This window comes from Columba livia, chromosome Z (genome assembly GCF_036013475.1).
Source record: "Columba livia isolate bColLiv1 breed racing homer chromosome Z, bColLiv1.pat.W.v2, whole genome shotgun sequence".
Taxonomy (NCBI): domain Eukaryota; kingdom Metazoa; phylum Chordata; class Aves; order Columbiformes; family Columbidae; genus Columba; species Columba livia.
Genome location: NC_088642.1, coordinates 57,929,193 through 57,955,085, shown reverse-complemented (window position 1 = coordinate 57,955,085; position 25,893 = coordinate 57,929,193). Strand labels below are relative to the sequence as shown.

General features: G+C 41.3%; 2 protein-coding genes across 5 annotated transcripts in view; one reads left to right on the top strand and one right to left on the bottom strand.

The window, feature by feature from the left end:
* TMC1 (transmembrane channel like 1) overlaps window positions 1-1,187 on the bottom strand; it is a 136,962-nt gene extending 135,775 nt beyond the window's left edge. Inside the window, exon 1 of the mRNA XM_065045991.1 lies at window positions 1,051-1,187. The gene's annotated coding sequence lies outside the window, so the exon portion shown is untranslated. The remainder of the gene's footprint in view (window positions 1-1,050) is intronic.
* Window positions 1,175-15,700, top strand: ZFAND5 (zinc finger AN1-type containing 5). Of its 4 annotated transcripts, none has more exons than XM_065045988.1 (6): window positions 1,175-1,417; window positions 4,797-4,963; window positions 5,385-5,496; window positions 5,912-6,009; window positions 13,431-13,556; window positions 13,812-15,700. In XM_065045988.1, the coding sequence occupies exons 2-6, from the start codon at window positions 4,804-4,806 to the stop codon at window positions 13,958-13,960; spliced, it is 645 nt and encodes a 214-aa protein (XP_064902060.1). In that variant the 5' UTR covers window positions 1,175-1,417; window positions 4,797-4,803; the 3' UTR covers window positions 13,961-15,700. The 4 variants fall into 4 exon arrangements, with proteins under 4 accessions (XP_064902060.1, XP_064902061.1, XP_005504273.1 ...); XM_065045989.1 differs by having other exon boundaries at window positions 1,178-1,417; window positions 4,797-4,957; XM_005504216.3 differs by lacking the exon at window positions 1,175-1,417 and adding an exon at window positions 2,771-2,913 and having other exon boundaries at window positions 4,797-4,957.
* The last annotated feature ends 10,193 nt before the right edge of the window (window positions 15,701-25,893 follow it).

Sequence of the window (25,893 nt, the reverse complement as noted above, 5' to 3'; positions counted from 1 at the left end):
CTGATGATGTTCTAATCTTAAGGAAAACATATGCTTATATGAATTAATGTATTTCCCATCTCCCAGGAACACTGCCTTAAAAAAATAAAAATGCCCTTAGTTTGCTGTGGCAAAGCAACTAGCCATCATCCTATACCTACTAACAGCGTTTTGAAGCCATCAGGTACCCTGTGCTGCTCTCACAGTGAGCAAAAACTCTAAAATAGCAAGCTTTTTTCTCCTTCCTTTGACTTCTTTCTCTTTCCCCACTACCCAGGCTTGCATGACCTTTTAATTCCCTCTCTCCACAGTGATGTAGCCTTTCCTTCTTTCTTACGCGTCCAGGTCAGCACCACTTCTGAATAGAGTATGCTCATCAACATCCAACAGACGTGAAGTCTATTTATTGCACTTATACTACCATCAAAACATCATTTGGGCATGAAGAAATACAGAAATATCTAGTCTGGAGGTCCAGCAACCCGCAAATTTGCAAACCGGAAGGCAAATCAAGGTCTGGTCTTTAAGTCTTCCCTGTGCTTTGGCATGGTGACAGCCAATAGCCAGCAGCAAGCCCTCTACACCTGAGCATTCAGCCAGACGGTACCTGGGGGCCTGTGGGAAGCAGGGAAGGGCAGGAGGGGAAGGGGGTCTGTTGAGTATGGGCTGTCACCATGGCCTGAAACACACGTTTCAAGCCAACACCTCTGCACACTGCCGAGATTATTTCGCTCTTACCAGAGTACATTTTACAAACAAGCAAAAGTAAAGATTTTTAGATCGGCACAGCTGACGAGTGGCAGGATTAACTTCTCCCCACCGTCATCTAGCAGAAAGGAACCACCCCTCAGCAGGCGGTCACAACAGCACACTCGTGGGGTCTGACAACCCCTGAAAAGCTGCCCAACGCCCACTTCTCGTCTACTTCTCGTGTACTCAGCATCGCTTTACGCGTAAGAAATCGTAAGCTGACATGAAGCGAGGGGATCCAGCCAGGGCACGAGTAAACAGCACGCCCAAAGACCAACACAAGCGCGCCCATTTCCCCCGCCGCCGCCGCCGTGCACCCACCCTGATGCTCTCCCGAGCCGAGTCGCACTCCGACGGCCGCTCCGCCCCGCGGCCTCTGCCACCTCCTGCAGCCGCGGCCTCTCCCCCACGCGAGGCGGGGCGGCCGCTCTGCACACGTCTCCTTCCCTCCCGGCACGGACGTAGCTCTACAACGTCACCAGGAACGGCGCCTTTCCGCCGCCCGCCCTCCGCGCACGGCGCGTCGAGCCTCGCGCCGCCGCCGTTGCGGGAACAAAGGAGGGAAGCGGCGGCGGCGGCGCCGCCAGCTCCGCGCCCGCCGTCCCCGCGCTCCCGACAGCCCCTCGGAGCCACAGGCATCGACTTCTCCGACACTCACCGCGGGGTTTCAGGACCCCGCCGGGAACAGGTAGGTGGAGAGCGGTGGGCTGGGCTGGTCTCTCCAGGGCCCTCACGTCAGCGGGGGATGACCGGGCCTCCCCGCGGGCGGCCCTGCCGCCTTCCGCCTTTCCCGGCGGCCTCCTGCCACCCGGCCCTCAGCACGGAGGGTGGCCGCGGGCCAGGCCGGTGCGGGGCAGCGCCGGCGGCGACGTAGTGAGCTTTTCCTGGCCGGCGGCGGGGCCTGGCGGCGGCCGGCCCCGGCGTGACTCAGGGGTTTGCAAGGAGCGGCCCGGCGCCGCCGCCCCGCCGAGGACCTCCGGCCAGCGTCGCTGCCCCTCATCCCGACAGCCTCCGGCTCTTTTGTGTTTCGGTGTCCGAGGCGGGGGAAGGGCACGGGGGTAATTACGACGTATCGCGCTGCGGGCGCTTGGCAGCCGTTCCCCTTTTGTTTGACTCCCCATCCCGTCCACCGTACCGATCCCTCCGCCCCGCTACCCCCGAACGCGGCCGTGCAGGGGCCAGTGCCCCAGGTAGCCCGGTGAAGCCCCGTTTTGTTGTGTTGTCGTGTTTCTGTTGTGTAATTGTGGTAACTCTTCGAGAGGAGGGTGTTGAGGTGAGAAAGTATTTGGGATAGCAAGTCCATTGCTGACGCAGTTCCCGGGTTTTATGGTTGATTTCGCTGCACGTTGAGGACTTTATTTACTTCGTGACGCTAAAACGGGGGCTCGCCAGGCGGGAGCGGCGGGCCCTGCGGGAGGGAGCCGCGCCGTGCCCGCCGCTGCCGGGCTGGCCCGGCCGTCGCCTCGGGGGCGGAAGGGCAGCTTAGGTGCGAGGGCGGGGTCGCTGTAGGGATTTACACTCCCTGCCGAGTTTTGCTGGGAGCGGCGAGGGTGAGCGGCGTGAGATGCTGTTGGAGATAACTCTTTGGCTGAAAGGGCTGCTTTTCCTGTCGGGAGGTCCCAGGGCTAAGAAGGAGAATCCCTGAGGATAAGATCTGCTCGTGTTGGTGGCAGAACGAGATCTTGTTTGGGGTCTTTTTCTCCCATTAAAGGGGGATGGTTGGGTTTAACCACCCACCCGCAAGGTTGTGGGGTGCATTTGTGAAACAGCAGCCGTCCTCTTTGCGCGAAAATCGCTGTTGGGAGATGATGGGCTGGTGATGCTGCACTTTGTAGATGGAATTTCATCATCCGCACTCCCCGCTCGCCCTGGGAGGAAGAGGGTAATCGGATTTCGCCGCCTGCTTCTCCAGCCGGGACTCGGCGGGCCACGGGCGATATAAATAGGGGCTGATTTCAGCGGCCGCCGGAGCGCCCCGGCCCCGCGCAGCCTCCTGACAGGCGGAAGCGCCAGCATTCGCCCACGTGACGCGCGGCGGCGGGCGGGCCCGCCCGGCTGCGGGGGCTGCTCTCGCGGTATTAGGGTCAGCCGGGGTGAGTGCGCGGCCGCTGGTTTCAGAAGCAACGCGGGTGACGCCCGGCGCACCTTCCAGAGCCGGGAAAAGCGCGACTTCTTCGGCACTGGGTAACAACAGCTTGACCTTTCACTTGGGGGCATGCGTTTCACGTAGCAGAAGAACGTGCTGACCGATAAGCCACGAGACTCTCCATTCTAGTAGGTTAATACTAGCATTAGCACCTAAAGCTAGATTTAGTAAGTGCTGAAACCTGTTTGCAACATGCTGATTTGGAAGTGGAGCAAGTCAGTTGAGGGTGGTGGCAGTTTGATAGTGCTCTGAGCTTACCTGCTTAATAAAAGGGCAGAAGTTCAGTCTTTATTTGCATTGTGTAGACATGGGCCTACAATAGAGATGACAAGGTTTTTATAGATTTCTGTAGTTGAGTCGTGATTTCTGGTGTCTCCCTTGACTGGTGTGTATGATGGTAAAACTGTATCAGAATAAGTGTGAAGCTATTTTGTAGTCCTGAAGGGAAACTATTTATACCTGGAAGGTGTTATAAAAGCATAAATACTGCAGCTATTTATAGCTGGAAAATGAGGTCCCGTGGCTATCATCAGGCAAACAGATTAGTGTTGCTTCTTTACTTTCTCCTGCTGTGGGTTTACTTTGAGCCCAGAAATTTGGTTGCACTAGACAAAGGCAAGCTACCAGTTGCAGTTGTCATACTAGTGGAACATAAGTTTACTCCTTGCAGTGTGGGTTTGCTTAGTTAAAATAAGTATTTCTGTATACACTATAGCAAATTAGTTTTCAGCGTTTTTGACTTCTCACAAGCATTAGCAGTCAAATTTCTCTTACTGTGACTGTTCCAGAATAGGAAGTCAGCAATCTAGAAATTATGCTAAGATGTCTACAGGTCCCATGTACAGTGCTTTTACTAAATTTAAATTTTGGGAGAAGTGCAGTGTTCTGACATGTTCTCTATTTGTAGCAGATGGCTTGATTATTGTGTTCCAGTTTTACTACCCTTGCGAATCAAAGATTTGGTTGCTATTCAGTTGTTCTACTAACCTTGCTTTGCAGAGGTTAACCAACAGTGAAGGTGAAGTATTTTTATTCCTAACTTTTGCAGTTCATGGCAGAGCGCTTGTGTTATCTGCCTTGCGGAGGCCCAGAAGCCTTGCTCTAACTTTATTAAGACAAATTATTTAACTGGCTTTTTGTTTTGTTTTTAATATGTAGGCTTGTAATAGAATATATTAAACAGTTTAAAGTTTTTAATTACATTTCTCTTGGAAGAGTGGGACTTGACCTAAACTTGTTTCAGAAATTCTCTTTAGATTCTTGGTTGAAGGACTTGTTGCACATGTGTTGTTGCCATTTGCTGCTCAGTATCTGGTTTAAAGCAGTTTAAGCAGTGTTCACTGCCTTGTTTTGGAAACTCCTAAAGGTGGGAGTACAAACGTTAAATGGCTGCTGCCAATACGTTAGGTATTTTTATCGTTTGACAAATGTACTGTAGGAGTAGGAACTACTAATAGTGGAATTAACATCAAAATGATCCAAGGTCAACATTACTGAAAATGAGGCTCTTCTACCCAGAGTTGGGGAAAAAATAAGCTGTTATTTGACAAAACTGTTTAGTAGATGTGAACTAGGTCTTGCTTGTTGTGCATACCCCTGTTAGCGCTCAGAGATTGGTCATAAAGGGTGTTTTTGGCTATCAAATTGTATTTGGTCATAACCTGCATGTGCAGCTCAGCACCCGATAAGTACATTATTTTTCAATATGGTGACACTTTTTCTTATCTTAAGGGTTCATAATTATGTTAGCTAGCAATACAATTGCAGTACTGAATGGTATATTAACATTCATATAACACTCTTTAAGAATGCTGATATCACTTTTGGGGGCCTGGGTGAGCAGACATATTTAATTCTATAACCATGTAATTGATTTTGGTGATACGCCAGCTCCTAATGCAGTTCTTGGTTTTATTTACAGCATCGAGATGACTCAGGAGACAAACCAGACCCCAGGGCCTATGCTGTGTAGTACAGGATGTGGATTTTACGGAAATCCTAGGACAAATGGGATGTGTTCGGTTTGCTACAAAGAGCATCTTCAGCGACAGCAGAATAGTGGTGGTAGAATTAGCCCAATGGGTAAGGGTGTGTGTTTCTTTTTCTTTTTAATTATGCCTTTAAAATAAGACATATGGAAGATGACAAGAAATCCCAGAACATTTTTCAGGAGGACTTCTGAAAACTATGTACTAAAACAATGAATATAAGAGAGAATACTACGGTAAATCACAGTAAAGACAAAAACACATTGCTGTGTAGTGTGTTCTGGTCCACTTGGCATTCAGCCATGACTTGCTTTCCACTTAGCCTGTTCTATTAACATGCTCTTATACAATCTCTGGATTTTGATTGTTTGCTAACAGTATAGGCTGTATTTAAGTAAGAAGTAATTTGCAGTAGCCAAGAAGACTGTATGCAGATAGTTCATAGCTGTATACAAGACTATTTGACTAATATATATTTTATAATTTGTTCATTACTAACTTGTTAAATTCTTGTTACATAGGAACAGCCAGTGGTTCCAACAGTCCTACCTCAGACGCTGCATCTCTACAGAGAGCAGACACTAGCTTAAACAACTGTGAAGGTGCTGCTGGCAGCACATCTGAAAAATCAAGGTAAGATGAAGGTATTACTTAAAGGTTTAAATGACCTATGAGTGTGCAGCAAGTTGAAGGCCTGCAGCAATTCTGCCCTGTTATAGTGAGTTTCTGCAGAGGAAAAGAGGACAGTCTACCAGACAGTGCTTTTTAAATCTGTGTAAATGAGATCTAATTAAAATATTTGGTGTTGCACTGCTACATTTAAAAAATTGTTTTTGATTTATCTGGATAAATATTTGCTACAGGTTTGCTTGTTTTCTTCTAGGGAAGCTAAAAGTATAAAGTGTGTTTTGAAGATAGTAGAAGCAGAGGTCAGAAACATGTATCAGTAGAAATTGTACAGGTAGTTTATTAATGGATCTGGGCAGTTTAAGCTTTTATTTTGAATGCAAAACTAATGTAAATTATGTGTTTCACTGTACTTAAACAGAAATGTGCCTGTTGCCGCTTTGCCTGTCACACAGCAAATGACAGAAATGAGCATTTCAACAGAGGATAAAGTAACGCCGAAAACAGAGATGGAGCCAGGTGTGTTTTGCAGAGTAACACTGGGTACAACTGGTGACTTAATAGAAGCCAACGGTTTGTTTACTTTCAAAGTAGGCATTTCCTGTTATGGTGATAGTCTTGAAGGACTGTTAAGATGATTGTTCAGGATGCTTTAAGAATACTCTCTCATCAGAGTCAAGAAGAAGGGACTAGTGCCACAATAGAGTTTTAAGATGCAATGTTCAGTGTCGGTCAAACAATTGATACCTGGGAGGGAAATTTTGTCTCCCAAACCTTTGTTTTAAAAAGTAGGGCACTCAAAACTTGGATTTGGGCAAGGTGTTCAGTTTTGAAGTCAAAATGTTGAGATTTCTGTGTATTAGCTAGCAGTACAATTCCTGCTGACTTACGGCAGTCAGAATGGTTTGTTGTATTCGGAGAACAGGGTTCGTAATAAATTCAGTTCTACAGAGGAGTGAGGTTGTGGAGGAAAGGAATACATGGTTTAAAGATACTAACAAAAGCTGTTTAGGGTTCTTGAACTAACTGAGTAATCAGACACAACCAAAGCATTGTTCCACAGATGTAGTATACTTGCAGCCTTCATTACTGGGTATGAATTTAAAAGCTTTATTCTTGTACTGGAAGGCTGTAGCTGTAGTAGTTAAAATTTAAAGTGTAAACTGTTTCTTGGAGGGAGGAAGGAAGGGGCAGCTTTTTTAACTACAACTAGTGAGTGATTGAATTCACATCAATTTGTTCGAATGGGTATCAGCATACTTGTTCCTACTTAGACATACCCACACTTTTTTATTTGATGGTTCTGAAACAGTCTTGAAACAGTAAAAGATGTTTAGTAGGGAGTCTGTTCACTCATGCGGAAGATAAATTTTTTTCAGTTTTGAAGGCAGTGAGGTGAAAATTGTAAGATGCTGCTCAGCCCTATATGAAAATTATTTTTCTCTAGATATATCTTTGCAAGCAAAACTACTCTAACACCTGATATTTAATTGCTCAGTATTTGTACAGAGGACTTTACCATTTGCAATAGGTCATGCTAAGTCAAGATTCTGTGATGTGAACTGAAGTACAGTTACGCAATATATTGGGGTTTTCGTTATGTATAGACTGAGAAATTTTTTGCAAGTATTGGCTTCCTATAACTGATGTAATCTGAAAAGGCTTTCTGTATGTAACTGAGAAAGAATTTAGCCTTTGCTACAGTATTTATAAATTTCCTACCTGAAATGTGGCAAGCAGGAAAGAGGAATACATAAAATGGTAATGTGACTTTACTCTTATTAGAACTGGCAGTGGGAATTTGTCCTTTTGCCAGGTGTAAAGGACAATCTTCAGTTACTGTTGACATATTACCTGCTTTTCAGGTATTGTGGGTCCACTGTATGATAGGTAGTGTCACACAGCACTCTGATTGGAATGTGGGGGGAAAAAATCCAAAAGCAGCTCAAGGTACTTAGGTATTGCTGTAAATAATATCACAGGTAGAAACCAGTGAAAGCTGTCACAAGCTTGAGTAGACATCACTGGAAAAACTACCAGAGAACATGAACTACCAGAAAACTTAAACATGTCTGGAAAAAACTTTGTGCAAATTTTTGAGTACATATCTGTAAATCTGTGAGGCAGCCTCAGTTGCTGTAATGCTTGAGTTCCCTTTTAAGTGTTACGATTTGGCATAGGTTAGTGTCTGTATTCCTAGGCTTTGCCGGACGTTTAAAATACACAAAGTGTTGGCTGTATTCAGTGGCACATTGATCTCTGTCTTGCAGGCAGGAGATGTTGGCCTAGACTACTTATAAAAATTCCTGTCACGCTTGATCTAGTTGCATTTTTCTTCTCTTCCTTTTTCCACCACTATCCAATATGTTGGTCTCTTCTCTCAAGGAGGAACTGAAACAATGGTAAATAAATCACATTGCCTCATAACAGCAAAGCCTAATACTTCCTGTAAGGTGTAATTCTCTATGATAATGCTACAGTCATGGAATTGTTAATGAAAACCTAGCCTAGCAAACTGAATTTCATAACCATCTCTCAGATAGTAACAAATTATGAATAAACAATGCAGCCTTCAAGCCAAGTGTCTTGTTCTCCTTTTAGTGTCTTCAACGGTATTAAGTCGTATTCTCTTCTGCCAGATTTTCATTAGCAAATGAAATTCTGGATATTTCCCTTACAAGCCAGAAAGTTAAAAATAGAAAAATAGAATGGTCAACTGATTTTATTTTTTTTTAGCAGTCTGTAGCATAAAAATTATACTTGTTTGCTGTAGGAATTTAAGCAAATGACTTGAAGGTGGTGAACCTGAGAAGCATGAAACAATGAAGCTTAATAGGCTTATTTTTCTTGTTGGATTCTCCTTCAGAACATATCTGATGCTAAGACAACTAATTGTGTCTTAACGTTTGGAGGAAGAAAGGCATGATGGATGTTTGATTGTAATTCACATGTAATTCACATGCAATTCTAATATGCTATGTTTTCTTGTAACTTCTAGTCTCTTAGTTCAACTTATTTGTTTGTTGCAACTTTATAATTGAATCACAGCATGTCTTTGCAGTTCTGTATCTGAACTGCTCATCAGCCAGAGAAATCTAAAAGCCTTTATGTCCAAGCTCATACTCCAAAGTGGGCATTACTTACAAAATACTTTTTATAGGTAAACACCTTTCCATGTGTTATGCTATCAGAGCAATAGATGACCAAGTTGGTGAGGCATAGTGGAGCCTCTCCTTAAGATATGCAGAGGTTTTTTTAGCAGGTATTCAAGTTGAAATGAAAGACCTGTACAAGGAAGATACTTGAGTTACATAGTAAGCACTAAAATTAAAATGTTATTTGAAATAAGTATGTTTAAACAATCATTATTTCAAGCATATAATATTTTTAGCATTTTCTTGTGCTTTTGTAAATAATTATCTTGCTGAATGATGAATCTGCAGTCAGGTCTGGCAGTGTTTCCAGACATAATTAGTATCAGCGTGTGTATCAAAGGTTTGGGTGGGGTTTTTGTTCCATGTTTTTTTGTGTTCTTTTTTTTTTTTAAACCCAGTAATAGCTCTGTTTTAGGGAGTAGTATGATTAGCTGTCATTTTGTGAAGCCACAGCTGCAGAGTAGCACTACTTATAAAGAAAGTGGAACCAGAAATGGAACTGATTACAGTCTTGTGTAAATTATGTACTTTAAAATCTGAATACTATTAACTTACTGTATAATTCCATTTATGTTGTAGCTTACCCCTTCTGTTCCTGAATTAAGCAGCTTCAGAAGACAGCAGGCAATTCTGGTTGGCTCACTTGTCTCTTGACTTTCTACCAAGCTAATATGATTACTTATTTTACAGCTGTCCTGCACTCAGGTTGAGACCCTGCTAAGGGTTACCCTCGCTTATATTGTAGATAGAACTAGTGGGTTTTATGTGTGTGTACAGTGTGTTGCAGGAAATATTGTAAGATGCTGAGTAGACAGCTTATGAGATGGTAGGCTTAATGTGGTAACTACGTGTTGCTCCTTATATCTTGTTGTAATGAGCGCCTTGTTAATTCTGATGTATTTTTGACACATGGCTATAATATTTTAATCATGTTGCTATCTGTAGATAGTTCCTTTCTGGCTGTTGGTAAAATTATATGATATAACAACTCTGTCTTGTGTTGAAAATAAATAGCTTGTCTTCATGTTTTCCATATCTGCTGTAGCTTCAGTAGATGCCCCTGACTGAAGCAATTCTGAAATGGAACAAGTAGTCTCTTCTGATCCTTGAAGCTGTCCAGCTTGGAGAATAAGATGGGACCCAGCTGTTGGTCCTGTGCTTGTTGGTGATAGGGTGCTATTATTATTTTAACAGAGGTATACTATGGACATCAAGTCTGCATGGTGACAAAAACCATATTTATGTGGGATACTGAAAGTGGGGTATCTTCTGATATGGGGAGGATTAAAAAGTAAGATTATGTCATTTTCTTCAGGTTTTGTTCAGCAGAAACATTGGATTAATTTCTTTTTAGTGGGAAAACACCTACAGTAGGTGTGTTCTTTTGCAGCAGCCATACTAATTCACATAAGGAAAACTACTGTCAGTTTTGAAAATGCTGGTTTTAGAGTGAATTTTAATTTTAAGTTCTGGTCCCGCATAGTCACTGTGGCTTGATAGTTAGGCTTCTGAGCAGCTTGTAGGACATTTCTGCTGTTGCATGTGACTAATGTCTCTCATCAGTGGCCTTGCTGTTCCCACATACCTTTTGTAAAGATGCATCTTCAGGCTACACGTGAAGGAAATTTTCCCAAATTCATGATGCAATGCCTGTATTTGTGCAGCATTTTTTCAGGCATCTCTCCAATACTATGATTATGTTAGTCTTTATTAGCAGGTTGGTGATAGTCATCTTTGTGCATGGTGGTTATGCATCTTACAGTGTCTACAGTTAATAACTTAAGATGAAAATAGTAGTTAATAAAAGCCCAGTTCTGAAAATCTGTTGCTTTTATGTTGTGTTTTTCTTTTTTGTCCTTGTAATAGAATTGATCTGGTAAAATTCAAGTAAAGTAAACTTGATCCGTTAATATCTTGAACTAAAGGTTGAGAAGGAAAGGACCACAGTGGTGGACAGGGGTACATGCCAAGGGAAACTCAGTTAAAGTGACAAAACCTGTTTTAGCAGCGAGGTGTTCGCTTCATCTGAACACTGTTACTGAGGAAGCAGGTCTACAGGTACCAGTAACCACTATTTTCCAACCTTCAGCATTTGTTCAGTTAGTCGTGGTGATCATACAGCAGTCACTGAGAGCACTCTGCCTCTGTAACTTCCAGCATAAAATGAATTTAATACATGGAGCACTGGAATTGTACTTGACCAGTTGGATTTGGCTTCTGTGTTAAAGGAAGCCTGTGACAAGCCGTTGTCAGGATAGTATCTGAATTTATATTAGCTCCTGATGTCATGGCAGAACAACTACAATCTACAGTATTTTTCATCTGAGCCACAGGTTGATGAAAAAGGACTTTGTTCTGTGCTTTAAGTAAGAGGCATGTTAGGCAGCTTTGTCCCTGTCCTAGCCACTACTCAGAAGCATATATACATGATAAAATCTCATAATCAGACTTTGCTGACATAAAAGGAGAATCCTTTATTCATGGGGAGCAATACATTGAACATTCTAGTTATGATTTAGGGAGCTTTGTCCCATCATGTCTTAGGACCTTTTAGTGCCCGTTACTGCATGTTGTGTACTGCTTTTTCTTCTTGTAACATGTTTTAGTTGTGGGGTAAGGGTCATGGTAGCAGCCCTTTCACAAAATGTGCCACTACAGATTCTTAGGTTCACTTTATAGTTCCTGGGCAGTCAGTTGTCACAGTTTCTTTATGCAAGGAAGTAAGTATACCTGTAGTAGCTGGTAACATTTTCCCTTAGAAGGATTTGTTCTCAGTGTCTTTGTTTTGTGGTAGAGTGATTTACTAGGCTATCTCTTTTCCTTGGTGATTCCTGGGAAGTTGCTATTTCTACTTCTCCTTCCTTGTTGACATGTTAGGCAGTGATAGAGGTTGTTCCTCTACTTTCTCTCCTAGTGCATGTTTTGGGTGACTTTAATGATTTAAGTCACGACTGATTTGCTGCTTCTTCTGCATTTTATTTTTCATCTGATTGAAAGAGGATGCATGCTCCCAGGGCTCATACTTATAAATTGGTTCTGCTGCAGATGAAGCATCCCCCTGGATAGCAAAGTGTGCAAGCATTTCTGGTTCCTCTATTTCATCTCCCATGGTTTACGATCAACATTTCATTTTTAAACAAATTAGCAATATAACATATCTAAAAGGGGAGGTGTTTATACTATTTTCTTTAAGGCCATAGCTGATGGCCATTAACCATGTTGGATGATATCCAACAGGTTTGCACTATTTGTGATATTGCCGGTCTTCAACCTGTTCTTTGGTTGCAGGCTATCGAATAGATTACCTGATACTGAACACTGTTTTCCTTGAGATTTAAGGACAAGTTCAGAGGATCATATCTGTTCATCTAGAAAATGTTGATTAACAAAGAAATTTTCTCAAAAAACTAAAATCAGCAGCAGAGTTTACTGTAATGGTTCTTTTTGGAGTAATGATTGTAGTGCTAGTGCTGTACTAGAAATAGTTTTCTTATCCCTCAGACTTGGCAAAATAGCACTAAGACTGAACTTCCCAAATTAAAACAAAAAAAACTATGCAAGGTGACAAAACAAACATAGTATGTAGCCTTATTTGTTCATTATGACTGTTGCTATAATACATAAGTAAAATATAAGAAAATATTAGCAACTTGTTTTACTACATTATCTTTTTTGGTGATGAGCACTGAAGGTTTCTTGTTACCTCTGAGAGCTTGTCACTCAGTTTATTCTATAATGCATTTTGTAGTTTGTTCCATTTTAGAACAATAGATGTCATCATACAGCTGGGAGTGTTCAGGAAAGTGGTACCAGAAGCAGGTGTTGAAGTTGTATACAAACACACCTCACTCAGCTTTCCTCTGTTTCAGTTGGGATATAAGGAGGATATTAAAGTTTATTTGATTGATTGAAAGAATACTTTTTAACACTAAATGAACAGGTTTTCAAAAGGACAAACTTTTATCCTTCAGGCAACTTAAGAGGTGACTCAGGTTTGTCTGAAGGTGTTCATGACAGGCAAGTAAAAAATGATTTATTTTAACTATACCTCCTTGAACACTAAAGCTGAATATGGTACAAAAATACAAAAAATAGTCATTGTAAATCTGCACTTTGTTCTTTAAATGACTAAAAGTATTAAAAACGTGAGGGCTCTTTTGTACTATGTGTGTTTCGTAATTGTATTCTCGATGTGTCACAGGATCAGTGACTCAGTAGCTGCTCTCTTGGTGAACTGTTTAGGCATTTGACTTCACAAGCATAGTGGCAGAGTAACCCAGTACTATGACAGTAACACATTATTACTGAATTTTATTTGCTTCTAAAATATGTTCCTATTAGTTGTATTCTCTAAAGTTGTATTCCCACTGTTCAGCAGCTTTTAGCTGTGACAATATTGTTACTGTTTCAGATGAAATGTTACTTGATCATATGAGGGGTTTTTTTAATATTAAATTTGTACATAGAACTTCTGCAGTGCTTTTCAAGCCCTTAGCCACAGTATACACCTATTTAGATGTAACAAATAAGTGCCTTACATTTTCTAGCTGGTGGAACAGTGAGGAAGATCCAATTCGTCTTGAATCGAGCCAAAAAGGAAGAATAGAGAACCTAGACTAATCTACAAAATGTAAATCAGGAATAGGGGTTTCTGTGTAGTACTTCAGAGAACAAACATCAGGGTCCTAGGGGGAATTAATCCTTAAGTAATACACATGCTAGTGAATAGCTAGTGAATTCAAGAAAAGGAAATTTAACCTCTATTTCCTTTCCTTGCTTTAACAGTTGTTACTCAACCAAGCCCATCAGTTTCTCAGCCAAGTACTTCGCAGAGTGAAGAGAGAGCTCCTGAACTGCCCAAACCAAAGAAGAACAGATGTTTCATGTGCAGAAAGAAGCTTGGACTTACAGGTATGAAACACTTCACCAGTTTTGAACAGATCTGTATGATGTTTCCTCTTGCTAGATTAAACTTGATTAAATGTCTGTAGACATTAAACTTACTTACCTCTTCAGAATCCAAACAACTTAGTACAGCTCTTTGTTTTTCTCACTCTGTCTGTCAGAGTAGACAAACATACCCCCTTTGTAGTGACTAAGACCTTAATTTACAACTTAATTAAATATGAAGCTTCCTAGTGATGTTGCTTATTTTTCTGTGTACAGGAATTGACTGCCGATGTGGAAACTTATTCTGTGGACTTCACCGTTATTCTGACAAGCATAACTGCCCGTATGATTACAAAGCAGAAGCTGCAGAAAAAATCAGGAAAGAGAATCCAGTTGTGGTGGCTGAAAAAGTCCAGAGAATATAAATTAACCTGCTGTGAAAAGACTGACTTTTTGTTTTGTTTTGAATATATCCTAGGAAAACACGGAAGAGCAGGTGCATGGCCGTTTTCCTCTGTTCTCCAAAGTTTTACTTTCAGTCTTGTCTGTCTTCATGATATTTCAGAATGTTTGCGTGTGTGTTACAGGCAGAATTGGATAGATACAGCCCTTGAAAATCTGTATGCCCTCCCCAGAATATAATTGGATGATCAGAAACCTGCACATGAATACACATATGCAGAGAGGACAGACTCTCTAGTTCACAGTGCCAAACAGATATATGCTATCAGTGTGTTTGTAGCAGATCTGCTATTTGAGATATGTTTGAGGTATATAATCATGGACTAGTGTTATGTGCCTGTTTTGGAGAAGGATACATCAAAAAGGTTGGCAGTGTACTTCTGTCAGTTAAAATCTCATTCTAGTTTCCATGCTCCATTGTTTTCCAGCAGAATGTAAGCTATGTAGAGGGATCCAACAGCCCAATAAGATCATGGAGTACCAGGTTGGAAGGGACCACAAGGTTCATCTGTTCCAACATTTCCTAGCAAAAGCACAGTCTAGACACGATGACCCTTTCCAGCTGAATCTTAAAATTGTCCAGTGTTGGGGAATGCACTGCTTCCCTGGGGAGATTATTCCAATGGCTAATTGTTTTCATGGTAAAAAATTTTCTTCTTGTATCCAATTGGAATCTCTCCAGAAGTAGTTTGTACCCATTACTCCTCATCTTTTCCATGTGGCTCCTTTGATGCCATATTTAAGACAGTCACTTATCAGTTGCACTGAGAAAAATGGAAAAAATCAGATTTATACGATAAGAAAATTATTTGGAAAAGATGATTGCATTAACTTTAAAATAATGAAAATAGATTCCTGAAGGAAATGTCCTGGTAGGCACTTATGAATTAGCCTGCAATAGAGTTGTCTGCTTTCCCTTGCATAGCTAAAAATGTTGTGTAGCACAATATTTTAAGATTGGTTTACAAAAATGTCACATATGTTTTTAGACATACCACAGCAGCTCTATCAAGCAATGTGTCTGACTAAGTTGCTGAAGTATTAGAGCTGTTTATTATTCATGTACTACTTAGGTTTTATGTGCTCTGAGTTGAAAAGAACATTAGGAGTTTTTTTTCCCTAGTTTTAAATGTTAACAGCTGCACCATTCTGCATGGAAAACCATAGTCAACATGGCTGCTGTAGACTTAAGTGGTAGCTGGAACCACTCTTGGAGGGCTGCTTTACCATTTTTAATTGTACTTGGGTATAGGACTGTAGTGTTCTTGGGTGTATTGCATGGGCTGCATTATCTACAGCATTGTACAGTAACAACTCTAGAAAAGGCAGTATACTTCACTGATGCTTGTCTGGTAATATCACTTCTGTGTTATAATGGAAGGGTTTTTTGTGATGTATGAGACTTGTGTTTTTTATATAAACAAGTACAGTTTAGACTAGTGTTGTGGTAATGCCTGTTTTCATCTGTAAATAATTACGTATGTACACAAGGGACTACTCCTGAACTTCTGACTTTTGTTGCAGTATTCATTCTTAGTTTTTACTTGACTATTAAAAGCAACAGATTTTTGCTTCTAACTTTCTGAGTTATTAGATATGCAAACATGTACAGATAGTTCGTATTTATGTATTGCACATAATCATGCTACCGAGCATCTATGCTATATTGTATTATGTAAATAATAAAAATGTACAGAAGGAAATACTTCCTTTTGTGATAGTTCATTGCTTTTAGTTATTGCTGTCATCAGAAACTGACCATGTAGAGATTGAGGTGCAAAGTTAGTACTAAGTTCTTATAGATATAATCTTTATGCTTAAGCCTGCCTATGTCCTCATTTCGTGTTAGGATATACTAATGTCTTTTAAGATGACTTCCATGAGCAGCTGCAATACAGACAGCTACTTGATGGCCTGCCAAAAATGCCAGCAAACAACCATGTGCTTAAAGGGAGCAAAGGAAAAGATTGGCAATGAACTTCAAAGCTTATTTTTGTTTGCCTAAAAAAATTATTTCCAGTAGATCCATTGTAATAGAGACAGTACACTGACTACACCATTTGGTCCATATATTTACCAGCAGAGCTGGGCAGATTTATAGGCGGGATCAGCATCCAAATACACACATGAAGTATGCTATGTTTATCCTTCTTTGTGAGAAGAAGGATGGAGCACACAGCACATGTTCCTTTGGAGGAAGACATCTTCACTGCTGGATAATGTATAAAAATTGCTTATATCAGAAATGATACTGTGCATCCCACCAGTCACCTGATACTCATGACAAGTTACTCCTACAGCCACTGTATATACCACCAATAGTGGAAGACAGGCATGCTCTATGACTTCATTTTCCAGTATGAATTTTATGACTTAGTTATGGAAGTGCTTTAATACAATTATGATTTTGGTGCTTTAAAGTGAAATCAGCCACTCCACTGCAGCATAAATGTTTTTTTGGTTGGTTGGGGTTTTTTTGTTTTGTTTTGTTTGTTTTTTATTTTTTTTTTTTTGTGGGTGCAGACCTGAGAACTCCCCATAACTGTAATTTGAGGAGAAGGGGTCTAGTTTTGATGCTGTCATGTTTTAGGACAGGAAATAGTACTGATACTGGTAGTTAATGCTTATTATGGTCTCAATTTCTCTGCTTTTTCACCTGAACAAAGGCTGTACTTGGGAAGATGCGTTGAAATAATTGATTTCAGTAGACTTGTGGCAGAAAGCATGGAATGAAAAATCCCTCATTGTCCTGTAAAATCATGAATACTATCATATGTAAATTGCCTATAAGTAAGGAATGAGCTCACACTGAGAAGTACTCAAGCTTGGTTCTTTTAATAACTTAAATAGTACCTATGATCTTTCAGGAGCTCTGATTCTGCTGAGGCTTGCCAAACACTCAGAGGAGGGGAAGGTACTTTATAAAGAGCAGGTACTGACAAAGGATGGAGGGCAGGCAGTAGTATTTAAACTTAGATGCAGACACTGGTACATCTTCCTTGGCAAAGCATAAGAATGTAGGTGCAGAGTCTTTCAGATCTTCCTCCCCACTGCCCAACTTGCAGACTGGTATGTATTTCTAAAAGAAATAGTTAAATCCCATGGGACTGGCAGTCACAGTCAATTTTAATAGAGTGGTATTAAAATGCTTTGAGAAAAAGTCTGTCTTCTATAGTGTCTAAACACAAGCCATTCATAAAACTGCTGTCACTTGCTCTTTCAGTTTAAAGTGACAAACAACTATGAATAATATACCCATCTTCCAAGAAAGAAAGATGATCACTTCACATGACACTGGTCCCACTTGGCTGTTAGACTGAGGTGTTCATAACTTACACAGAAAACATCCTGTTCTGGGAAGGGTCTTACTGGGTCCCAAACAAGTTTATCACATTATGGGAATGTTTTTTAGTTAGGGCACAAAAAGGAATGTACAAATGAGTAAATTAAAGCAGCTAGGTAACTAAAATGTAATCTTCAATCTGAAATGCTTGCCTAGCTATAGTGTTACCTGCTGTGCAATACTATGTTCTGCAGGATTCTCAGTAAACTTACTGACAGCTGTTACTGTTAAATCTGAAATTTGGAGTATAGTGACAAGCTTCCTGTGGTGTTTCTAACCTGTTGCTGTGAGGCTGATGAGCTGCCAGATGGCTTTGTTGGATGTGGTGCATAAGGATGCCATGGAGTTGAGAAACTCTGACTACCTTCCTGGTACTTAGCCCTTTGGAAATGTGCTTCTGATCATGAGTTACTTGGACACGTGTTTTGGAAGGTCATTATTCACAAGTGTAAGGGCATATCTTAGGCGCTTGTATTTGCCATGTCTCAGTGTCAGTCTCTCAAAGGATACTTAAGGCTTTCACTTGTGCCTGGTGTATATAATGACTCAAAACACATGTCAGTTTCTCAGCATTCCTAAGCAGCTCAACAACATCACCTGATTGTGTGCTTGAATGAGAAAATTTCCAATAAGGAAATTGGCTTGTTTCAGGTATCTAGGTGTGTTAAATAGCAATGATTCAGTAAGCAAAGGAACTTTGCTCTCTGTATAGATGTGTGATTTTATGGTTGTTTTATTAGTTTTGCAGCCAGCCAAACAATGCAAATGCATTTTCTCACAAATGACCTATTACTGACTCCCTTGATGTTTTTTGTAATTAAACACCTAGGAAATTTGATGGACTGTGCCCTGATTCAGGAGATACAAAGGGCTCTTTCAGTACACCCCAAAGTACCTGGATTCCATTGTAATTAATACATGACAAACCCAAACAGTTAATTGAGGGAAGCAGTTAGAAAACACAAGCAGGAAAAAATGAGAGTGGCTACTTGTGGAAATGTTAAAACATAGCCTAGGAGAAAAGTTCTCCGTGTGAGTACAGTGAGGATTAGTTACCACCACAGTGAAGTCAATATCTAACAGAAGAGAGTTTTAAATGCCATTTCACAGCCCTGAGTTACCCTTTAATCTACTGTAAACACTTCAGCAGAACATTTTTCAGCCTTTAAATTGACCATTGTACTAGTAATTTAGTCATGGCCAAAAAAGAAATAGCATTTGTTCTTGGTTTTGTTTTCTTTTCGCTAGTCTGAAGAAAATACAGAGACTGATTCTGCTTGAAAGGACACATCAGCACAATGAAATGGAACCAAGGACCAGATTTCTGACTCAAAGAATTCAGTTCAGTGGAAGAAGCAAGTCTTGGTATGTGGGATGCAAAATAGAGTATCAGCAGCCTGTGACTGAAATTAAATGAGAATAGAGGTGTAAAACTGTTAAAGATTGCAGGACTGAAATAAATGCAAGAATCAGCAGCTACAATAGCAACCCAAGACACTGACTTGACTGCTTATTTGTGTAGATAACAAATCTGTACTATTATTAAAAAAAAAAAAAAGTCACAGCTTCCTGAAGAAGATATGTCTCACCCTTGCCTTTTGTACTAGATGGTAAGATGTAGGTGACAGATTTATTTTTTTTTAATGTCAATATCATTTTGGCGTCTGTTTCCACCAAGCTCATGGCAAGTATTGTAGTAGTATTGGAAGCTGGTTTTCTCGTGCTACTTTGGCTCAAGCCCCTAAGTAAGGTATCTGTATATTTACTAAGTCTTCTTGTAGTCCTAGCTTTTTTTTCTCCCTGTATTCTCAAACAATTCACAGCATTTATTCCTAAGCAGCAATAAGTCTGGTTATCACAAACTGAAGTTTATTTATTATGGAGAGAAAATAAAGAATAAATATGATAATTTTATCTACTCTTGCAACAGAATACCGGCATACAGGGGAGACTACATTGTATGATTAGTCCTGATCCAAGGCAGGTTAAATCTTGCACTTAACTGACTGTATGGGCACCTGAAAGGTCTGTAGGGTGAAGTACCTGCCCCTCTACAGGCATTTCACAGTGAGGTTACCCATTGTCCATGACAAGTGAAGGCATTTCTAGAGCCCCCCCTCCTTCCAAGTTCTCATTGGGATGCCTGTAATGCTAAATTACTACCATTGCAGCATGGCGCTATTTTGAATCCACACACAGGTGACTTTTCTCAATTACGCTACTGTGACTACGGAGCAAGTTCTTTGTTTTTTTCCTTTTGTTACGCATATATTTTTTTTAATACATATGGGGGGGTGTGGATCAAGGAATCTTAAAGTATAAAGTTCCTTAATATTTTCCATTTTTCTTCCAGTTGACATTATGTATTTCAAATTATTCAACTGAACATAAGCCTGATGTTTGCAATGCCATACAGTATAAAGTCTGTATAAGACCAGCCTGAATATCAGAATAAGATGACTTTCCTTACTGAGACAGACCAGGGCCATCTTTGCTAAACGAACCACCAAGGCTGTCTTGCTCATGAAAAAGGTTTAAATCCAAGGAAGCAGTTAGAGTCACTGACTGTGACAGCCAAATGTACTCACTCAAGACACCTTATCTTCATGCTGCTCCACTTCCTAAGCTACTTCAAAATGCAGCTATGTCTGAATTGGTTTTACTCTTCTCCATACCCACAGCCAGTCAGTCTCACCATGGTTTAGTGTGCTGTTAGGGAAAAATCCACAACTTTAAAATGCTTTGGGTGTTATATTAGGTTTTTGAGGTGGTTTTGATAGGGCTGTGACACTTTTTACGTCAAGTCTCTTTTAACCTGCTCTTCCTGGTTCAGGTGTTTTCATGTTCTTCCTATAGCTCTTTCTGATTGTACAATAACGAAACCAATACAAATGGAGACAACATGATCTAAAGGATAAACTGAAGCTATGATTCAATGGGAGGCCCTGCTCCCAGCAGAACATTTCTTTCAGCTTCATTTTCCCACTGCAAACATAGGTATCTCAGTCCCTTTATCCAGTGTCTGAAAGGTGCCATTAAATGTTAGCTGGGCATATTTAGATATGTGTATTTAGACCTCTTTGTTCGTTGATTTTTCTTTTCAGATTCCATTGACAGTGGTCTTTACATGTAGTTAATGTATTTTGTTTTCTGAAAGCATTTCATTTGTGATGTTTACCAGTTTGTTGCTGTACTCTTTTGTGAGAGAGGTGTTAGAAGCACAAGGTGTTTGCTGAGCTACTGAATGAAGAACACGTAGGTGGAGAAATGCTCTCTAAAGCTCAGACCTTTCATCTTCAGAGACCCATTGTGCCCATCTGCAATGTTTTGCCTGATTGGTGATTTTGCAATGTAGTGAGATGGGATGAACTCCTACTGTGAATCTTCACTTGTAATATTACCAAGATTGTAGCACAGATCTGAGGAAAGTAAAACAATTTAATTCACTGTTCCTCATTCATGTTTATCTAGTCTTTGCCACAGTGTACATTTATATTTATATTGTTTGAGACCTACCCAACTTTCCTCATTTGCTGATGAGTATTTTCCTTGAGCAGACTACTGTAGACTTGATCGAAGTTTAGCAGGTCAGCAAGAAGTTGAGCACGTGACAAATACGCCTTGAGTTCCCAAGGGAGCCTGTGAAACGGTTTGTGCACAGGACCATTTGACTCGATAATGCTTCTGGGAGACCAGGTCAGACTAGGTTTAAACAGGATTACACTAAGGGAGATTTTCCTTAGTTGTATTTTAAGTAGCATGGGATTTATGAAGGGAAAGTAGGTTTATGACCCTGGAAAAATCTTGATCCTCTCAGTCTGGTTACAATCTTCAGGGTCAGACTGGGCTGGTTCCTTTGGTTGCTATACTGCACACATCTGATGGGTAATATCCATATGGATTTGTGTATTTCTAGTAGAACCCCAACTTCTAACTGACCTTGTAGGACCAAAGACTTGGATGCTTTTCTGCCAGTTCAGTCACCACAACAGCTCACGGAAAGTTCACTGTGGTGTGGACTTGGTGTGAAGAGGAGGCAGGGACAAGTGAGACCACCACACAAGATTTGCACATGCTGCTGAGGAATTGCAGTTTCGGTCTCAATGACAAAACAAATAAGCTGGCACCTTCAAGCATGTAGCTGTGATGCAAAGGTTGGCATTTGCCATCATGGCTTTAAGGTTTGCTGGCTGAGTCTGAGCCCTTAACCTGTAGGTTGCAGAAAGGTCTTTATGTTTCATTTAAGGTGATATTTTTGCTCATATTAGTAATTTAGTCTCTTACATATGAACACCTGGCAATAAGTAAATTATCAACATTGGGAATAGTTCACTGGATCCTCAGCAAGTCTTCTAAGTCAGAGTTTGGAAATCATATTATGTTAGGAAATAGCCTCGAGGTACAAGTTAATTTACTCAGTGTTTCAGTAAGCAGAGCTTGTTGTGTTTAATGTTTTGTCATCTGGTGAGGGTGAATCACAGGTCAGTACAGAGTCATTTCTCAGTGTTGAGAGCCTTCAGTAAATAGAAGCCTTTAACACTCCCCTGCAAATAACTGCTGGAGACCAAAGGTTGTATCTATAAATAATAACATTATGACTTCTACAGCTCTCTTCCTCTTTGTTTCCCAGAGCTCTTAGTAAAGGTGGGTGAAGGTTGCTCTCCCCAACACACAGAGCGAAGGATGGAGTGTGGAAGGGGTCAGCAAGGTCCTAGGGGTCAGCCCTCTGGTCCTAGCTCCAGCTAAGCCATAGCCATATTACCAGGCTATTGCCACCAGCTGCCTTACTCTCATACAGCCCTAGTTTTTCATGCCTCTAACATATGCAACTGCTCCCTGATTTGCTTTTGTCTAAAGGATTCAAGTTAAAAAAACCCACAAAAATGATGAGAGGACTGGGAAGTCTGCCATAAGAGGAAAGGCTGACAGAACTGGACTTGTTCAGCCTTGAGAAAAGAAGGCTTAGGGGAGACCTTATCACTATGTTCCAGTATCTAAAGGGTGGCTACAAAGAAGATGGAGACCCCCTTTTTACAAGGAGCCACATGGAAAATATGAGGGGTAATGGATTCTAACTGGACACAAGAGGAAAATTTTTCGTCATGAGAATGATCAGTCTTTGAAATAATCTCCCCAGGGAAGTTGTGACTTCCCCAACATCGTACACTTATAAGATCCAGCTGGACAGGTACATCATTAAGAGAAGCACATCGTCCCTGTCCTAAACTGTCTCTGGCTGTGTGAAGCAGCAGTGACAGTGCCCAGCTCCAGACCCAGTTCTCCTTGCTTCTTCAAGGATGCCTCTGCTGCATCCCTGCTTTCCCCAAGCTCTGGGGTGGCAACAACTTCTCCCCCTCCTGAAGCACAGGGAGGGTCAGGGGAGGTGCAGCAGCCTTTTGGTTGGTGCCAAGCAGGCACTACACAAGCTGCACTTCCTTCAGGTTCTGCTAGTGGGCAAAATCAGGTGAAGCCTAAGCATAACCATTCTTATTGTTACCTTACAGCAAACACTGCCCCAAAATCCACCCACCACCACCCTTTGTCTTCAATCAGGCTATTAAAAATCTTCAGTGGCTGGCACTTCAGCTCAGGAAACAACTGTCATACCCACGCTAAACCATAAAAGCAGCAATCCCCTTACTCTCTTATACTTCTGCTCCAAACCTCAGTAAACACCCTAACTTGGTAACTAGTTCCTGCAGCAACATTGGCTGGCCTTTGCTTTCCTCTTTAATTTCATTCTGCCCTCCTCCTGGTAGCATTTCAACAGTCTGAAGCAAACCTCTCCATGACTTTCTTAAAGCAGTTCATATAATTGGAAAAGCTGGGGGCGGAAGGGCAGAATGTTATTTTTTAACTAGAGTAAAAAGTTATGCCAATAACATATCTTTACAGAGATAATCAGTACTGGAGAAAGAAAGTTAATACATGCACAGCCTGCTTCTAAGTATACGGAGTATGCTAGTTCGGGCTACAAATAGAGGGCTATTTTTAAAAAAAGCTGACGCAAGAATGTCACTATTGACTGCAAGTCCTAAGCAGTCAGGGTAACTCTTTTTCTTTTTTCTTTTTTTCTTTTTTTTTTTTTTCTGCTAACTAAGCCTCTTTTAGGGTTGTTTTACTAGCATCGGTTAAGTTGCTGATTTCTGTTTACTTTTTTAACCAGATACAATTAAGCTAGGTGGAGTATAGGAAAAGGGATTGTATGAAATTCTATGTTTTCCCAGATCTCGTCACTGTGTTTTTTAAAAATTCTGTTGTTCAAACACACCTCCCTGGTGCACAGCTCTATTCTTGATGAGAGCTGGATCAGAAAATCCCTGCCCTTTATTCTCCCAGCTGAGTTATCTGAGTGATGTGTGTAGAGAAGTTAAGCCTTGTGTTTTTCAGAGATCAGATGCACACTTTTGCTTTTTTAAAAACCTTTTGTGTATGCAGGGTTGCAACCACAAGCATAATGTATAGCTTTTTTGTTTCCTACTTCAAGGGAAGAGCTGTTCTCAGCCCCCAGAAGTAGTAACTCAACCAGCCCAGTAGTCTGATTCATCTTAAAATAACCTGTGGCTAACCACAGTCTTCCCTGTGCCTCGGCTCCCCACTGATAACATCCAAAAGTGATTGCTGGGCATGTCCTGGCACTTCACAAAACCTGCAGGAGAGGCAGCGTGGCCAGAACAGCGTGGCAAGGTGTCCCAGTTGACACCCAGTCTGAGCCCTGCCATTGCCATCCCCATGCGAGTGGGGGTCCCAGCTGCCATCCCACTCAACAGCCTGGTTTGGGCTGGCCATGCGCCTCCAGCAGTCCTGCGCTGGCTGGCAGGCCTGTGGGAGCCCTAGTTGTACTTTCTGAGATGTCACCCTCACCCCATCCTGCCCTGTCCCAGCAATGCCTCCTCCAGCCACAGCAAGCCTCTCCCTTCAGTGACTCAGCATCTGAATAATAACATTTCTTTTCCTCCCCCCTGTTTATATACAAGGAATTTCAATATAAGGAAACTGCATTTAGAAGGAAATGCAACTAATAGAAACTAACTGGTGTCTTTAAGATTCCACCTTCCCAAGGCTACAAGCTAAGGACAAAGCTACCCCTTTTGCTTAGTTAAAGAATTCATCAGGCACATCATCTAGGTCCTGAACAACATTACAGGGCCAATGAAATATTTCAGGCTTGCTTATTTTATCTGCACTCATAGTGCCAAACTTCAGCACCATGAAATCTCACTGCTGAGCACCAAATCTCAGAGGAACTAAAAGTACCCCAAAGGGCTATCCAAAAGGCAGCATTACTCACAGTGCCCTAAGGGCTGTCTGTGCCCTGACACCACCGCTAGATGTGGAATTTTAGCAGTGTGTGGATGTGGTCAGCTGCCAGACCTTGCTCATACCAACCCATCCCCTGCCAGATGCAATGCGAAGGAGGTGAGGATTTATGCCCGTCGTGCTGCCTCTGCTGGTCCCCAGAATGCTGAGGCAAGTGGCTAAAAGGTGGAGAAAATGCTTGGAGTTGGCCAGGAGGAGCTGAGCCTGCATAGGTGCAGGATAGCATCCCCTCCACCAGCATTGCTCCAGCACAAGCAGTCTCATACTCTCATGCTCACTGCAAGTGCCAAGGAAGATTGAATTTCCCCAAGGGATGCTGATCATGCTTTTACCTGTGCTCAGAAACAAGTCACACATGTGCCACCAAAGCCCCCACAAAGCCTGGCAAACTGCCATGTGGATTGTTCCAGCAAGGGAGTGTTGTGTGTCAGGTCCCTTTTTTTTATTTTGAAAGTGGAGTTTTTCCTTTAAAAGCAATAAAGGTAGAATTTCTGCAATATGCAATTGTCTTTTGTAGGCCCTTTTCATAAATTTTTCCCATAACTGACCTGACTTTTCCTGTCTGCCTGTGCAAACCGCAAAGCGAACACCACCAAAAAAAAAAAAAAAAAAATAAATCTATTTCTCTTTTTCTTGGCAGAGAAATGTGTGAGTGCTTTTTTTTTTTTCCTGTCTCATGATTTTGTAGAGGTTTGCAACCAGGAGTTTTATATCATGTGTAGGTGATCTGACATGCAAGCAGTAATAAATAAAGCATTTGTTCTATTTTTATAATGATATAATAAAATGTTAAAACATGGGTCTCAAAATCCAGTGCACAAATATTTTAACCTCTGGTGTCATGTTCAACTGCTATTTTAGCATTCAAAAGGCCACAGTTCCCTAAAGGTGATGATCCTCTGCACAGTAGACCAAGGGAAGTGCAGAGGAGAGTGAAGGAGCTGTTTGTATCAGTGAGAGCCACCACATAAATCATGCTCATACGTAGTTTTGTCTGATTATTAGTATGCATTTGTGTGGGCAGGGAAGGAATCAGCTTATTCAATTCTTCTTTGCAATCCATTAGCTCAGCCCTTATATTTTGAAGTTAAATATGTAGAGATCTAGTGAACTAAGTGTGTCACCATCTCAGCAAATGCAAAAGACAGTTCAGTGCTTTTAGCACTAATATCACATATGCAATTAGCACTCAGAAGCCTGGCTAAATAACAGAACCACCCAAAGCAATTATTT

Bases quoted from the DNA above. Each gene is read 5' to 3' on its own strand.
- ZFAND5 (XM_065045988.1), top strand. From the start codon at position 4,804: ATGACTCAGGAGACAAACCAGACCCCAGGGCCTATGCTGTGTAGTACA. The intron at 4,964-5,384 runs GTGTGTGTTTCT...CTTGTTACATAG, and splicing joins AATTAGCCCAATGGGTAAGG to GAACAGCCAGTGGTTCCAAC. The intron at 5,497-5,911 runs GTAAGATGAAGG...GTACTTAAACAG, and splicing joins AGCACATCTGAAAAATCAAG to AAATGTGCCTGTTGCCGCTT.